Source organism: Sinocyclocheilus grahami, unplaced genomic scaffold (genome assembly GCF_001515645.1).
Source record: "Sinocyclocheilus grahami isolate Dianchi unplaced genomic scaffold, SAMN03320097.WGS_v1.1 scaffold375.1, whole genome shotgun sequence".
Classification (NCBI taxonomy): domain Eukaryota; kingdom Metazoa; phylum Chordata; class Actinopteri; order Cypriniformes; family Cyprinidae; genus Sinocyclocheilus; species Sinocyclocheilus grahami.
Genome location: NW_015505554.1, coordinates 647,324 through 663,774, shown reverse-complemented (window position 1 = coordinate 663,774; position 16,451 = coordinate 647,324). Strand labels below are relative to the sequence as shown.

At 38.7% G+C, this 16,451-nt stretch overlaps 1 protein-coding gene across 1 annotated transcript in view; it reads left to right on the top strand.

The window, feature by feature from the left end:
- Nucleotides 1-12,456, top strand: part of LOC107549559 (WD repeat-containing protein 46-like) — a 51,858-nt gene extending 39,402 nt beyond the window's left edge. The window contains exons 7-13 of the mRNA XM_016230688.1: nucleotides 5,542-5,646; nucleotides 6,907-7,057; nucleotides 7,623-7,711; nucleotides 8,822-8,892; nucleotides 9,033-9,223; nucleotides 11,730-11,843; nucleotides 12,168-12,456. Of these exons, the coding sequence (XP_016086174.1) occupies nucleotides 5,542-5,646; nucleotides 6,907-7,057; nucleotides 7,623-7,711; nucleotides 8,822-8,892; nucleotides 9,033-9,223; nucleotides 11,730-11,843; nucleotides 12,168-12,284 (838 nt within the window). The 3' untranslated portion in view covers nucleotides 12,285-12,456. The remainder of the gene's footprint in view (nucleotides 1-5,541; nucleotides 5,647-6,906; nucleotides 7,058-7,622; nucleotides 7,712-8,821; nucleotides 8,893-9,032; nucleotides 9,224-11,729; nucleotides 11,844-12,167) is intronic.
- The last annotated feature ends 3,995 nt before the right edge of the window (nucleotides 12,457-16,451 follow it).

Sequence of the window (16,451 nt, the reverse complement as noted above, 5' to 3'; positions counted from 1 at the left end):
CATCAAGTGGTATCTGCACAGAGTAAGAAAGAAAACAGAAGACGACAGAGCAGTATTTGTTGTAAAAGACTGCAAACACTAGGGTTGTATCCTTTGGTCGATCTGAGTCTGCTATTGTTGTTCCTTCTTTCCCTATTTTTTAATTCCTGCGACACCTAAAGAACAGTGAGGTAAGGATGAACTAGTGGATGGGGAAGGCCTATGAGGGATTCTTCACCCAGGATTGGCCCCCGAAGCCTGTTGCATTCGGTTCTTTCCTGGGCTCCTCACTGGTCCGTGTGTCCTATCCTATCCCTGTTGGTGGAGGAACAACTTTACAGTGGGACACATGAGTCCAGGTTTTCCTTCCCTGACACAACACTGAAGCTGGTGTAATCAACATCACTTGATGTGGTCCGTGCCACTTAGGCTCTAACGGCTTGTTTTTTAATGACTTTATCATGCAACAAACAACTCCAATTCTGCATTCTCTATGGGAGTTTCTGTTACTTCACAATCATGAATCATTTCTCCCTCCTTCATCCTCTAACATTCAGTCATTGCAGACATCATACATGAGGATGGGTTCGTGACTGACGCACGCTGTAAAACAATGTTCAGGGCTGTGAGGGTTGTTAACCAATTTCCCCAACGAGAGATGACAAAAGTGACTTTTGCTTGATTCATTAGAGCGGACACTGCATGAGGGCACATTACGTTTACAGTCTGTCTGTTAGCCAATTTTGTAGGAATTACTGTAATTACTGCACCTGTATCAAGCAAAAATCAATCTCTCTTGTATGCTACCTTTCACAAAAATTATTTTGTCATTGTGATGGATTACAGGGGAAATTAAGCACTCACAGCCCTAACCGTTAACACCTGAGCAAGCTGCTCCAACAGTTCGGTGAAGTGGGGAGGGGCTGCTTCAAAGTAGTAAGTAGACTGAGTAGGAGCTGAGTAAAGCTGTTCATTTCTCCTAATGTCTTCTTGCTTTTCCTACACTCTTTCATCCAGTGTCCAGGTTTACCACAGAAATGACAACTGCCCTCCCTCTTAGGACTTTTACGTTTCTGTCGGTTCTCTGTGTTGACCTGAAAGGATACTGCTGCAATCTTTACTCTGGCTTTAACATCAGAGTCTCTTTCCCATGTAGCTAACCTGTCCAAGTTGTTTTGCAAACTTCCAGTGGACCAGGTTAGATCTAAGAATGGCAAAGCAGATCTGTACTCTGATAAAAGGCCATCAAACCATGCTCGAACTAGTGGTCCTTTATGATCCAGTACCTTCTCTGGAGTGTCAGCTATTCCACTGTATGCTGCAGCTGACTGACAAAACCTTTCAGTGTATTCACTCACAGTTTCTTCTTTCCTTTGCACACAATTAGTGATTCTAGACCAGTCTATTTTGGGTCCCATGATATTCTTTAGAATATTCAAAACACCTTCTCTCAAATCGCCTTTACTGGCATGTTGTAGTTCAGAAGTAACAGCAGACTCAAAACTGTTGAATTCAGATTCAGTTAGAATTTGTGACATCAGCTGTGTGACTTCTGCTAACGACATGTCGTAGAGACGCATTTTGCTGATCAATGCTCTTCTAAATTCAAAAAAATTTGTGCGTGCTGAGGGTAAGCTCTGGGAGAGTCTCTCTATATCTTTAGGTCCTAGTGCTATGGCAACAGCTTGTACTTGGACAACAGAAGAGTTGGGAGGAACACTTTCAATTCCCTCAAATCCCTGAGATCTTCTCGTAGCGCCACATACCTTCACTGAATCTACAGGCACATCAGTTACTGATTGGATGGCTACATCTGTTTCAAAGAAAGCTTGTAAGTCAGGATAATTGTTATCAGGCTGACTAACTTCCACATCAGTTTTTTCTGCAGCTTTGTTGCGGTTCATTTTCTTAGTCAAAGAGGATACTCTAGCACGGAGCTCTTTGTTCTGTTCCTCTAGCTTTAAGTTACGCTGAGACTGTTGTGTAGCTAGCGCTAAACCAAATTCTCTGTGGCAGCAGATAATGCCTTTCACATTGTTCTTGCGTATACATACTCCTAGTACCTTTTTACACTCATCTACAGACCAAGTCTTGTCAGGATGGATCTCATATTTCTGAGTTAGTTCTTGTCTAACTTTCTCAGTGACTATTAGGTTCATTTGCACTCCTAACAGTGATTTGAAATCGCTATCTGACCACAAAGGAGTCGCGAGACCACCTTTTTCAGTTGTGGGGATCAGTCTAGCATTCTTTCTAAACATTTTGTGAGTTTCTTTGTTACCACACAAACAAAACACTAAAACTTCTCTGATCAACAGAGGGTACGCTTGTTAACACATCAACTATTGTTAACCTTCCTTGGCAAAGCAGAAGATAACAAATTTACTAGCACTTTACACTAAACTTCCCTGATTAACTTCACTTCTTCTCTGCCGAAACAGAGGGTAACACATATTAACACGTAATGTTAATCTTCCCTGTTTTAACAGAGGATAACCAATTCTTCCCTGCCGAAACAGAGGATAACCTTCATCTCTAAAATAAATATTTTAGAGGATAACTTAGTTAACCAAACCCTACAGCTGTCTGTTAACTCTTCTCTGACGGCGCAGAGGATAACACATTTGTACTGGTCTTAAAGGTTCTTTTGGATAGAGTGGAACTCACCAACCCTTGGTTGTTCAGAAAGATTCAGTCTGGAACTTCTGGAACAGATCTTTGTTGAGCTTGAAATTTCAATCTGGATTCAGGTGAGGAGCTCTATCCGGGTCACGGCACCAAAACTGTAGGAAACTTTTTCCTCGTCGAAGCAGAAAACCAGGAGACGTTGGGATATCTTTCATACAGAAGTCACTCTTTATTGAGGACTCGCTGTGCGTCGCTGCAGTCATCCAAGTCTGACTATAGCTCAGCACAGTAGAGTTTATATACATTTTAAGGGGGCGGGATTCATTCAGTAGAAGTGGCGACAATCTAAACAAAGCATGCAAATGCAATACAGGAATCAGCCCGTTACCGGAATTTCTCCAGCCCTGATCTCATCAGCATAACAGTGTCATTTAAATGCATAGGTGCTAATCCAATCAGCATAACTACTCAAAGACTGGGGCAGAGGCACCAAGAGCCATTACAAACAAAAGGTGACTTTCTCAGTAATTTGGTTAATTTGACTAACAATAAGAGAAACCGGAACAGACAGGAACCTCTTGCTACACTTTAAGATAATCATTTGTCTGATGTAATTTACCTTAAATGCTAAATACAATGTACTTCACCTTAGTTTTTCATGTGATGCTATGTCAGAACATAGGATCAGCATATTTTAAACAGGTTCTTAAATTTGTAATCCCACAGGGCCCTGGATTTATTATTAAAAACTCCTTTTGAACTCTACTCCTTCGTCGTCTGCTTGATTATCTCAACCAACACCTAACAGAATAGCAGACAGTGAAAAAAGAAAATATAGCGGCTTTCTCTGTTTGTTTTGTTTTATTTATTTAATTTTTTCCCCTCTCCCAGAATGGTCTTGCCAGCCTTACAGCTCCTATGCAGTTGGAACGTTCGCTGGAGGACCACACCAGGAACTTTTTAGATCTGGCGTGCCTTACGCACTACCCCGACCGCTCGCTCTGTATTTTATGTCACCAGCTTGAGCGTAACTTCACTCCAGAACCTGAGCGTGAGAATGAGACTGACCAGGTGTGTGAGCTGGCAACACCGTGTATCGCCGTGGGAGTCCTTGTGGAGATCGAGGGAATGGAATGTGACCCCGCCCACACTCCCACTGCTGAGGGTGAGCTGTCGCTGGCCTCTGAAATATTTGACTGTTTAAATGAGGATGAATACTGGTTTCTCCCTACCCCGCTGGTCTCGCCCATCTCTCCTTCGTCTCCGCTGGTCCCACCCAGCTCTCCTTCGTCAGCCAGCTCCTCATCACCAGCGTCGGGAAGTTTCCCGCCCAGCCTCCCACTCCCTCCTCCTCTGTCTCAGCCAGCCAGTCAATTGGGCCTGTGTCAGCTGGCCACTGAAGATACCTCAGCTCACCCTCAGCAGGCCAAAACCGGTCGATCAGATGAGCTTCAGAATCTTCAGCTTCCAGCCACCTTGGGTTTGGAGGATCCCCTGTCTCCGCCTCCAGCCTCTTAGACCCGGACTCCACCTCGGCTCTCCGACCCATCGGCTCCACCTTGGCTCATTGCTCCCTCGTCTCCACCGTGGCCCATCATCACACTAGCTCTACCGGGCTCCCTTGTCCCTGTGGCTCCGCCTTGGTCAGTTGTTGACCATCATTCGCCTCGGGATTCCACTCCTTCGGCTTCACCTTGTCCCTCCATCCCTCTGGCTCTGTCTGGCTCCTCCTTCCCTCCAGCTCCACCTTGGTCCTCTGTCTCTCTGGCTCCACCGTAGTCTTCCGGATCCTCGCCTCCGCCTCGATCGAACTGAGCCGCCAGATCCGCCTTGGCCCTCCGTATCCTCTGTGTCACCCTGGCTCTCCGTCTCCATCCTGGGCTCCTCTTCCACCTGCTCTGTCTCCACCCTGGCCTTATGAACTATGCCCCTTTCCCATTGCCTGCTCCTCACCTGCCCAACGCCCGCCTCCTGAACCCCCACCCTCCCTCCTCTGTTTGACTGCCTTTGTCCGCGTGAGGACGTGCCGTTCCGGGAGGGGGCAAAATGTCACCTTTCTGTTCTGTTGTGTTTTGGTTTTCTCTATATTTCTGTTCACCTACATTAGTTCCCTGGTCACAGATTAGTCTGTTTCTTTAGTTATTCATTAGTCTCATTGGTTGTTAATTAGCCCCACACCTGTTCTGTTTCTTCCTGATTGCTTTCTCCCCTGTATTTAAGTCTTCTAAGTTTCCCTCAGTTCATCGTCTGCTATTATTTGTATTTACGTTGCTGAGCTTTTGATACTGTTTGTTTATGGACAAATGGATATTCTCATGGATTTATTATTAGAAACTCCTTTTGAAATCTACTCCTTCGTCGTGCGCTTGATTATCTCAGCCAATACCTAACAATAACAACTGAATGTTTTTTTTTTAAATTTGTTAAAATAGAATGTTTACACTAGAATTTATCATTTATAGTGAATTTATAGTGCATTGTTTGTCTCACTGTACCTTGTGTAATAATACCCTGGCAATTGGTTTTGTTGGCTCTTTGTTTGTATTATACTCACTGTGAACAGAAGTAGATTTCTGTTGCTCTTTGCGCATTGTGTACGCATTCTGTATTATGAATTTTAGAGCCTAGTAATTACACACAGGCATTTTGAAATTGTTATAAATATGTTGACATTAACTTGACAGACTTAAAAAAAAATCCTGTATATCACTGTTTTCTTATGCTTGACCATTTAAGAATCTTACTCAAAAATTCAAAATCAAAAACATCTCAGGACATTTCAATCAAGACACCTTGGGCATTTTAATCCAGAAATTGAAAACTCATTATATGCTCATTATAGGAGAGGTTTATGTAAATCATTGCATGAAGTGCATTTTCATTGTATTTACTGAAAAAACTACAGATCCATTAAAATGTCTTTGTCTGCAACAGGCATCTACTAGTGGGTGGAAAGAAAGGTCATGTGGCCTGCATAGACTGGCAATCCAAAGACCTCATGTGTGAGATGAATGTCATGGAAACGGTGAATGACGTCAAGTGAGTGCACCTTCATCAATACATCTCTTGATTTTCTGGCACACATGCTTCATGTGGTAGCTAGCAACCATTATGACTGAAACAAAGTCTTAGCTTTCAAATGCTGGCGCTGTTTTATGTGGTGTGACAGACCGCGTGAGTCATCTGTTCCACTTTAATGCAAGTTTTAGGATGAAATAAACATGAATGAACATGAGAATGTATGTTGAAAGATATAGTACAACTTACTGAAATGCATCATGTCTCATGTATTTACTCAATCCATGTTTAACCATGGAAAGACGTCTGTAAAACAGTTGGTAAAGAATATGACATAACATTACATTTACCTCAGAAAAGTCAGTCAGTGACCAACTTGTTATTGGTATTATGTGAAATTTAAATGTTTGTATGCAAGTTGTTAATTTTAGCCTTTAATATCATAGTAGTGTACTGACAGATTCCCCTATAAAGTTTTTACTGTGACATTTTTACTGTGGAAAATCAACATGTTCTTTACTTGATACATATCCAAATTAAGTGTTATCAAATCGAATCAAGATCAGTTGGTTCAAGCTTGTGAATTGTAAGCAAATCAAATTTCTGTGTATATCATGATATATTGGTATCAATCAATATTGAGACTTGTACATTTCTGCTTCTGTTACCCAGCCCTTCTGTGGCACAGAAAAGATGGCTCTATATCTATGACTCTAAAGTAGGGCTGGACAATAATTCAATATCAATATGTATCGCGATATAATTTTTTTTCAATAACGGTGATATGATTTTTAAACACATTTCCGATATTTCAATATATATTACCAGTGTTTCCCATACATTGATTCATTTGTGGCGTTTGTTTCAAAATCAAAACGCGTCGCGGGTGTTTTATATAAATGTATCTTCTGCTCACCAAGCCTGCATTTATTTGATCCAAAATGCAGCAAAAGCAGTAACATTTTGAAGTATTTTTACAATTTAAAATAACTGCTTTGTAGGTACAGACATCTGTTGTGGCCGTTCTTGGCCGTTTTTATGAGGCTTTTTTAAAATTCAAAATTAAGAAATATATCGTGATATAAATTTTGGCCATATCATCCAGCCCTACTCTAAAGGTTTGGAGCTCCACTGTGTGAAGAAGTTCAATGACGTCTTAAGAATGCAGTTTCTGCTCTACCACTTCTTACTCCTGTGTAGAAGTGGAGTAAGAAGTAATGAGTAATTGTCTCATTCTGGTCTTATTTAAAGCTCACTCTGCGCTCTTCGTTCTACCTACAGATGGCTTCATACAGAGGCCATGTTTGCTGTGGCACAGAAGAGATGGCTCTATATCTATGACTCTAAAGGTTTGGAGCTCCACTGTGTGAAGAAGTTCAATGACGTCTTAAGAATGCAGTTTCTGCCCTACCACTTCCTACTCGCCACAGCGGTGCGTCAGCAAGTGCTTTTGGCAAAAAGCCAAAACTTTTAATTTCTTTAAGGTTTTAACACTGCAGCCAATTGTGTTGGAATGCAGTGTCTTTGTCTGATTTGCTGTCATAATCCATGATGAAATGTATCTTGAGAAACATGGCTTCCATTTTGACTGCGATATGTCCAAAAAAAAAAACTCTACAATGAGTGAACTGTCCATTGGCATTTTTAATTGAAATGACAAATGGGGGGTGGGGGGGACAGAATTTAGCGAAACAACCAAGAAAAGCGATTGGTAAATGGATGAAATGCAACTGGCTAATGCTTTTTTAAAATGTGCCTTGGAAAAATATTTATTAATTCAATATTCTGTTTCAAAACATGAATTAAACTGATTAGTCCATTTTCAAAATTCTATTATTTTTATGGTTTAATTATTTAATTCATTGTTACTCATTCAATCTTTCATGGTGACACATGGAAACCCCAAGTGTTTGTGCATGAAAAAGTATTTACCTTTCCAGTTGTATCTCAGCCTTAAAACAGGTTTTCCATATGGCAATAATAATTTCACCTTTCAGAGTGCCACAGGGTTTCTGCAATATCTGGATGTATCGGTTGGTAAAGAGATCGCAGCCATCTGCACAAAAATGGGACGGCTAGATGTGATGTAATTTTTCCAAATATTTGAGTTTTTTGGTGCAAAAAAATGTTGCAAACTAACCTTGAGAAACCATAAATATCTGAAACTGCATTTCATGAACGCTTAAACCCATCCCTGAAATCAGACCAGTAGCATTTCATTGTGATCATACCGAAACAGAGGCAATGGGAAATTACTGCTTCACAACTGAACCCTGTGGCATTAACCTTACAGGGATAGTTCCTCCAAAAATAAAAATTATCTCATCATTTACTCACTTTCAAGTTGTTCCAAACCCGAGTTTCTTCTTTCTTTTATTGAGCACAAAAGAAGATATTTTTAAGAAAGTTGGTAACCAAACTGTTCTCGGTACCATTTTCCCCCCCCATACTTTGGAAATCAATGGCTAATGTCAACTGTTTGGTTACCAACAGAAGAAAGAAACTCATGCAGGTTTGGAACAACTTGAGGATGTGTACCAGGTAAGACAGGAACACATGTTTACACAAAGGACATGTTCACTCCTTCGTACCAGGAGTCTACATACATATAGTCAGTTGTGTTTCATGGATGATGGACAGATGAGCTAAAAATTATCTTTCTCAGTACTTTTCTTTTATTTCCAATACAAACATTTAAACATCCTTAAATCAAAATACACTTACATGAGAGGCAAAATTAAGATATGAAGTCTTGTACAACATTAAGTAAGTTTGTTTTAAAGAACAACAAATGTGTCAATGGAGAATAAATACTTTTTTTTTTTTTTGGAGCCCACTGTTCTTTTATTTTTTTATTTTTTTTTATTAAGCTCACTTTATTTTGTTTAAGAATCTTTAGACATTTGCACTCGAAAACAAGACAAGAACACTTTTTTTTCAGTGTAATCAGAAGGTACATGAAAAGTTGTTTCCATATTCTGGTGTTTGTGAGTGAGCTCTTCAAGTCTTTAAAGATTTCAAGCTATTTTTGTAAAATGAATTAAAGTAATGAATAGATGTGTTGGAAGTTGTATTTTCAAACTTTGAAGTGTTGCTTATGCAACTCTTCTGCTGTCTTGTCGGCCTGTCTGCTCCCTAGACATTTACATCTAGAGGACATATTTATGTATTGTGTTACCTTTAATTTATTCCTTAGATTTGGCAGAGAAAAAAATGCTGTGTACGTACTGGCATACACAACACAAATAATGTGCATCACCATGAGAAGTAGTGAATTTTTTATATGTTTCTTTCAGTATATTACAGAGCTGCAGGGTTGAATGTCACAAAAAATAATTTACTGGTGCACACCCTTATAACTGAATAAAAAAAGAGAGAAAATTCCCTGCTTTTCTGTGTCACTCCAGGTGCAGGGGAACCAAATTTTGATGCTCTTGATACAAACCCGTTCCGCAGCTCTAAACAGAGACAGGAGTGGGAGGTCAAGGCTCTGCTAGAGAAGGTGCAGCCTGAGCTGATTGGTTTGGACCCAGGACAGCTGAGTAAAGTGGACCAGGCCAGCTTTGAGCAGAGGCACAAGGAACATGTTGAAGCATTGGTAAGTTTATGCCCCTGATGTTGTATGTTTTGGCAAACCCTGCACACTGGCAGTGAAACCGCAACAAAGGTAATCCCAGTTGTTTTCAATGGACACAAGTGACAGTGACCAGTCAGGATGTAGGCATGTGGAGTCCAGAGACATGACAGATGTTTAACTTAATGCAAATGAGCAGCGGCTTTTGGAAGTAGTCAGTGGAGTGCAAGTGATCCATCAGATAATCAGGGATTCTGTGGGCCTAAGTATATGCCCTATCTGCCCTAGATTTTGGATCAGAGCTCATCTGTACAGAGTGCAATAAGCTGTGCCATTTTTTTACTTAAGTTAGAAGTTTCTTCAGATATTTGGCTCTAGGGATGTAACGATTCACTCAACTCACGATTCGATTTACGATTTTTGTTTTGTTTTTACAAAATGAGGTTTAAGACAAATTATAAATAAATGTGTCCTTTTATTATTGCTTGGACAAAATGCTGCATGTTTCTTTGTGAAATTGAAATATAACACTATAATAATATACTAATACAGCACTTGTATATTATTGCTCTTTTGTTGGTTTTGATTGTTTCTATTGTCCTCATTTGTAAGTCGCTTTGGATAAAAGCATCTGCTAAATAACAACATTTAAATATAATGTAAATAAAAAAACTAAATTAACATTTTAAAACAAGCCCCAAATCAAATGAATAAGTAACACAAATAAAATAAATATCTTCATATAAACAAAATAAGGCTTTGTCTGTGCTCTTTCCATTTAAAATGAGAGGCAATAATTTCCAAACAATGATATAATTATGTTTAATAATCAATAAACATAATAATAATCATTATCCAAACAAAGATGCTGCATACATGCAACATGAGGATTTTTTAATCTAAATTACATTGTATAATTTCTAAATTTGAAGCAGAAACAGAATGGTTTGACTTCAGTTTTGTGAAAATATACATAAAAATATCTGCATGAAACCGAAACAGCAGACGAGCTGAACAAGACGCAGGTGCACTCTCTGCCAGCAGGTGGCGCTTAAAACAGCGTTTCCTTGGTTTCCGCTGTAATCAAAGCGCTGCACTTATGAACTTTAATATGCATTGTACAGAGGCAAGATGAAAAGAAAAAATACCATCTAAACTTTTCTAAAGACCATACGTTACCTTCAGACATGCATTCATATAAACTCCTACACCTAACTGAATCGCGATTTGTTTAGCATCTCAACCGATTTGAATAGTCACATATTTGAATCGATTTTCAACCGGCTCGCAGTTAATCGTTACATCCCTATTTGGCTCTGACTTAGACGGAGAGATATCCGAGAAGGTGGAAGGACTCAATCCAACTTTCGGCTAGTCAAGATTTGTCCTAGAGGGTTTGAGGTCACTTGAATCAAATTATTTTTGTACTTTTTTCATGTATGAATCATAAACTCTGGAATGTAACAAATATCAAAAAGGTTTGCAATAAAAATATAAAAAGGATAGCAATACAAAATGTAGTTAATTAAAACGGGCACTTTTCAATGTTTTTTTAATAAACCTCTGGAAAGCTTTCAGATTGGATATGTGAGTGTACCAGTCAACATCTTCATTCTAAATTCATGAGATGTTTTAACTGTCAGATATTTGGCCACAGCTCTGCTCTGTTAAAAAAATAAAATAAAATGTAACTGTGGAGAAGCCGTTCATGAATCAGGATGTAGGCTACAAGTCAAAATGCAGCAACTGTTCAGCTAATTTGTACAGATCAACAGTCTTTTTAAAGCTTTCAGATTGGATATGTGAGTGTACCAGTCAACATCTTCATTCTAAATTCATGAGATGTTTTAACTGTCAGATATTTGGCCACAGCTCTGCTCTGTTAAAAAAAAATAAATAAAATGTAACTGTGGAGAAGCCGTTCATGAATCAGGATGTAGGCTACAAGTCAAAATGCAGCAACTGTTCAGCTAATTTGTACAGATCAACAGTCTTTTGATATAAATCATTATAGCAATTTGGCCTGTTTGTCACCTCATATTTATATACCCCAGTAAATCAGGAAGTTATTGCTTGTCACTTAATAATCACTTAAAAACCTACAATATAAATGGGATTATACGAGAGATAGCAATGCATAGTACTAATAAAAAATGAAGTTTTGATACATTTACGGTAGGAAATTTACAAAATGTCTTCATGGAACATGATCTTTACTTAATATCCTTATGATTTTTGGCATAAAAGAAAAATCTATAATTTTGACCCATACAATGTGTTTTTGGCTATTGCTACAAATATACCCCAGCGACTTAAGATTGGTTTTGTGCTCCAGGGTCACATAGAGTAATTATACTTCAGCTAAATTTGTGAATATCATGAATAAAAGATGAAGAGGAAATTCCTAGGAAGCTCCTAGTTGGTTTTGCTCCTATTTATCAAGGGTGCTGACATTGCAATGAATGGATTCAGAATGCATCCATCAGTTTGGTGTCATTAGTTCTTACTTTGTGTCTTCTCTTTGTATCAGGGCTTTGATCCATTGGCAAAAGACAAATTTAAACCAAAGACAAAGAAGAAAGGAAGAAGCTCAGCTGGTGCCATAGAGAAAAGAAAGAGGAAAGTCGCCCATGAGGATCAGAGGGTATTTGTTTTTTCCCCCCTCTCTCTCTCTGTCTTGTCTCTGTTTGGAATCATCGTTTGTGCTACAGACATGATGATGCCTCGTGTAGATGGAGAGGTAACATTTCTAATTGATCAGACTAAAATGTTTGCCTTTTGGACAACGAGTAAAAAGTTTCATAGTATTTCAGGAGGGCCCAAAGCCATATCTAGAGGCCAGAATATCATAGACTTAAAGGGTTTTTGAGAGCAAGTCTTTGTTGAACTTTAACACAAGCCTCTCTCAGAATAGTGTTTCTAGTTTGCTCTCTGTTCACACCACTTCTTCTCTATTGTGATTCTGCAGGATGAAATTCGGCAAACCGTACAAGAGCGAACAGAAAGAGACAAAGAGCAGAAAGAGAAGTCCAATGAGAAGAAAAAGTTGGGAAATAAGTCAACACTTGACCGTTTTAGAAAGTAAAGATATGAATCCATCCTAGAGGATTAATTCAAAGGAGAAGAGACTATTCATACATGCTACTCTGTTGCGAATATAAGAATGTTGTTGTACAAGCCATTTTTTTTTTCAAAACCTCTGGATGTCATTTTCCTAAAAGCTCTTTGCTTGTTTAATAAAATATCTATAAAATGTACACACAAAAAAACTTAATGTATTTGTCTGGGGGGGGGGGGGGGGGGGGGGGGGATAACAGTTGAGAGACTTAATTCTGTAGCTCAGCTATTAACTAGAACTAAGACATATCTTATCACTCCAGTTTTAGATGCTTAGCACTTCCTTCATGTAATTTTTAAAATGGATTTAAATGGTCTTTCTTCTTATAAAGCCTTTAATGGGCTAGGACCAAGCTACATTGCTAATTTTACTTGTTAATTAAGTGCTTTCAGGAGCACTAAGATTATCTACTGTTGGTTTTCTGGAGGTCCCCAGCAATGGCCGAAAATATATAGCACATTAAGGCCCCGTCCACACGGAAACGCGCTTAGCTGTATACGCATACATTTTGTATCTTATAGGCGTTTTGTCCACACGGATCCGGCGTTTTGGGAGAGTGAAACCGATATTTTTTTTAACCGGGTCTCAGAGTGGATAAATCTGAAAACGACACCCTTGCGTTTTCGTGTGGACAGCGAAATCCGTATATTTTCTGAAAAGATGACGTCATCAGCCCATGTTTTGCCCCTAGTCAGACACCGCTATGTCACGTAACGGCAACAAAAACATGAACAAACACTGAACGAATGTCTTTTTATTAAGTAACATTAACACAGATTAATAAATGTATTTGTTCCATGTTTGTTTATATACCACGCACAAGGTTTATGCGCATAGTCCAAGTCTTCTCCATTTTTAGAGTATCTCTGTGGCAGAATTACAGCGGCACATACTGGTCTGGCATGTATACTATATCGTTTTGTGTCAGTTTTGTGATTTCGTGTGGACGCAGATATTTCTTGAGACGAGGAGAAAAAAAAGATTGGATAGGGAAAGCTCTGGCTTCGTGTGGACGTAGCCTAAATATGATCAGCATAGGCTCAGACTGTTGACTCAATAAACACAACTGTAACGAATCAGCTCATGTGAAATATGAATAATTAACCATAACTAGTTATAATTAACTATTCATATTTTAGATCCGCTGTAGATATTTAGCTGACCACTCAGGGTCAACTGGCTTTCTCAATTCTAGGAACATTAATTTCCTGATGGTATTTCGCATATGTAGCTTGTGTAACAATTATTAAAGACTCTTAGAACACTAATATGTTGCGTAGGTGTAAACATACAATATACATTCTCAATTAGATCATCCGAATACGAATTCATAGATACTAGACATGGTAGAGTTACTTATATGAATGAGTGGTTTATCGTAAGCATGAATAAAAATAGTCTATAATACAACAGATTAATACAAAACAGCAATAATATACACAATGGCCTGAAGAATATGTGTGTTCATTCAAAGAAAGGTTTTCCTATGAATTAATTAGTAGAAAAGTCAATTTCTACTGTGCGTTTGTCCTGGGACATGCAGGGATTTTCCCTGCTTTAGATACTTTTGGCCAATAAACCCAGTGATATCAGCGTTGGTTGCCATGCAACAAAGGGGCCTGTTTCGGCTTCCTGGGGTGTTACGCATTCCGGGGGGAAGGGTTCATGGGTCCTCGTATGGCTTTTTAACTGAGGGGGGTTACAGAGTATTTGTTAAATATAAAACAAAATATATATTGTGTGTTTGATTGGTCCAGACGCTACACAACTGTTCTTAGCAATTACACTCTTTCCTGCTCAAACACGTTCAACCACCGCAGCTCCGTATACAGGACTGAACTGTATTACAAAAAAACCGCGCTAACCCCAAAATGGTGCTCTTCGCACATTCGCAGAAGATAAAACATAACTTAACACAGACGTGCTTGCTTGGTACACATAAACCAGTGAGGTTTGTTCTTATGCATCAAGCATGCACAAGTTGAGCTTCCATTTACCATATTTGATGTGCTATAAGTTTGGTTTGATGTGCTTCAGATGCTTACACACAATTGTATGTCACACATGCAAGATGGGAAAGTCAAAGGGAACAATAAAAATCATCAAATTTTCAGCTTAATTAGCTTGCTCAAGCATGTTGCCAAATAACGTGTACCTTTGTCTATGGCAAAAAATGTAAGAAGATAAAAATTGCTTTGGGGTGTAGTTTTTCCTCGTCGAAGCAGAGACCAGGAGACGATGGGATATCTTTCATTCAGAAGTTACTCTTTATTGAGAACTCGCTGTGCGTCGCTGCAGTCATCCAAGTCTGACTATAGCTCAGCACAGTAGCGTTTATACCTTTCAAGGGGCAGGGATACATAGAGGTGGAGACAATCTAAACAAAGCATGCAGTACAGGAATCAGCCCATTACCGGAATTTCTCCAGCCCTGATCTCATCAGCATAACAGTATAATTCAAATGCATAGGTGCTAATCCAATCAGCCTGACAGTATCGCCCATACCTTCACATTATAATAGAGAAAAAGGCACAGCTGTGCCTTGAGCTTAACATTCACCTTTAACTTGGGACCCTGCCCAATGGTCAGGAAGTGCATAAAGACAAAATGTTAATGTCTGCTAATCCAATCAGCCTGACAGTATCGCCCATACCTTCACATTATAATAGAGAAAAAGGCACAGCTGTGCCTTGAGCTTAACATTCACCTTTAACTTGGGACCCTGCCCAATGGTCAGGAAGTGCATAAAGACAAAATGTTAATGTCTCCTGGGCTGCCTGACTTGATCTTCATCATCTTTACCTCAAAATGTAAAACACAATGTACATAACTTTTTCAGTTTATATACTATTACATTGGAACCTAGATGTAACATTTTATAAATATGTAATCCAATGGGGGAAAAAATAAGAAAAAGAATTGTAAAATTTGTATTTTATTTTTATTCATTTGTTTATTTTTAAATTTTTTAGTTGAGTTAGTATTGTATCATTTACAGAGGCGTTGCAACAGGGGAAAAGGGGGACAGAGTGCATAGACCCCAGAGGTTTATAGGGGCCCACAACAACAATACAACCCCAGGTTGAACCTGATTCCCAACTTTCCTTTTACATGAAACAGCCCACAGACCAACAGCCCAGTGTAACAATCACCATTTATAGCAATAGAGTGAAAGCACGAAAGCTTTTGTGGACCCGCTTACCTAAAACCCTCCGTCACTGGCACAGATTTGCAAAAAAAAAAAAAAATACTGTTCTATGGCAAATAAATAATTTGACATATTCCAAACACTTTATTATGTAAGCTTTGTTACACTTTAAATGACAAGGGAATTTCTAGTAATATTAATATTAATTAACTGTTACCTGAAATCATTCTCTCAAATGGCAGAGCATTTGCAGCTTAAATGGACGAAACGCCCCAATTGTACATTTTAATCTATGATAATCTTTAGAACTTGTAGGAAAAATATTTCATTTTCTTTTGGCATGAGCATTATCTTGCATTGGTAACAAGTCTCCACAAGCTTTCATGGTTCCAAATGCCAAATATCATGAGTTTAAATCCCCCTAATCAGAGCTAAAATAAAGTTATATGGTATCTGTGAGGATTTCCAGTCAGGATTTAGACCGTATCATAGTACTGAGACTGCTCTCATCAGTTACAAATGACCTGCTCTTATCATCTGATCTTGGTTTTATCTCTCTATTAGTGCTACTGGATCGAAGCGCTGCGTTCAACACTATCAACCGCAACATTCTTTTGAATAGACTAGAAAATTATTTTGACATTATTGGAATTGCATTGGCATGGTTCAAATCATAATTATCTGGCCACCATCAGTTCGTAGCAGTGTATGAAGTTATATCATATCGATCACAAGTTCAGTATGGAGTACCACAAGGCTCAGTACTAGGACCGTTGCTTCACAATGTACATAACTTTTTCAGTTTATATACTATTACATTGGAACCTAGATGTAACATTTTATAAATATGTAATCCAATGGGGGAAAAAAGAAGAAAAAGAATTGTAAAATTTGTATTTTATTTTTATTCATTTGTTTATTTTTAAATTTTTTAGTTGAGTTAGTATTGTATCATTTACAGAGGCGTTGCAACAGGGGAAAAGGGG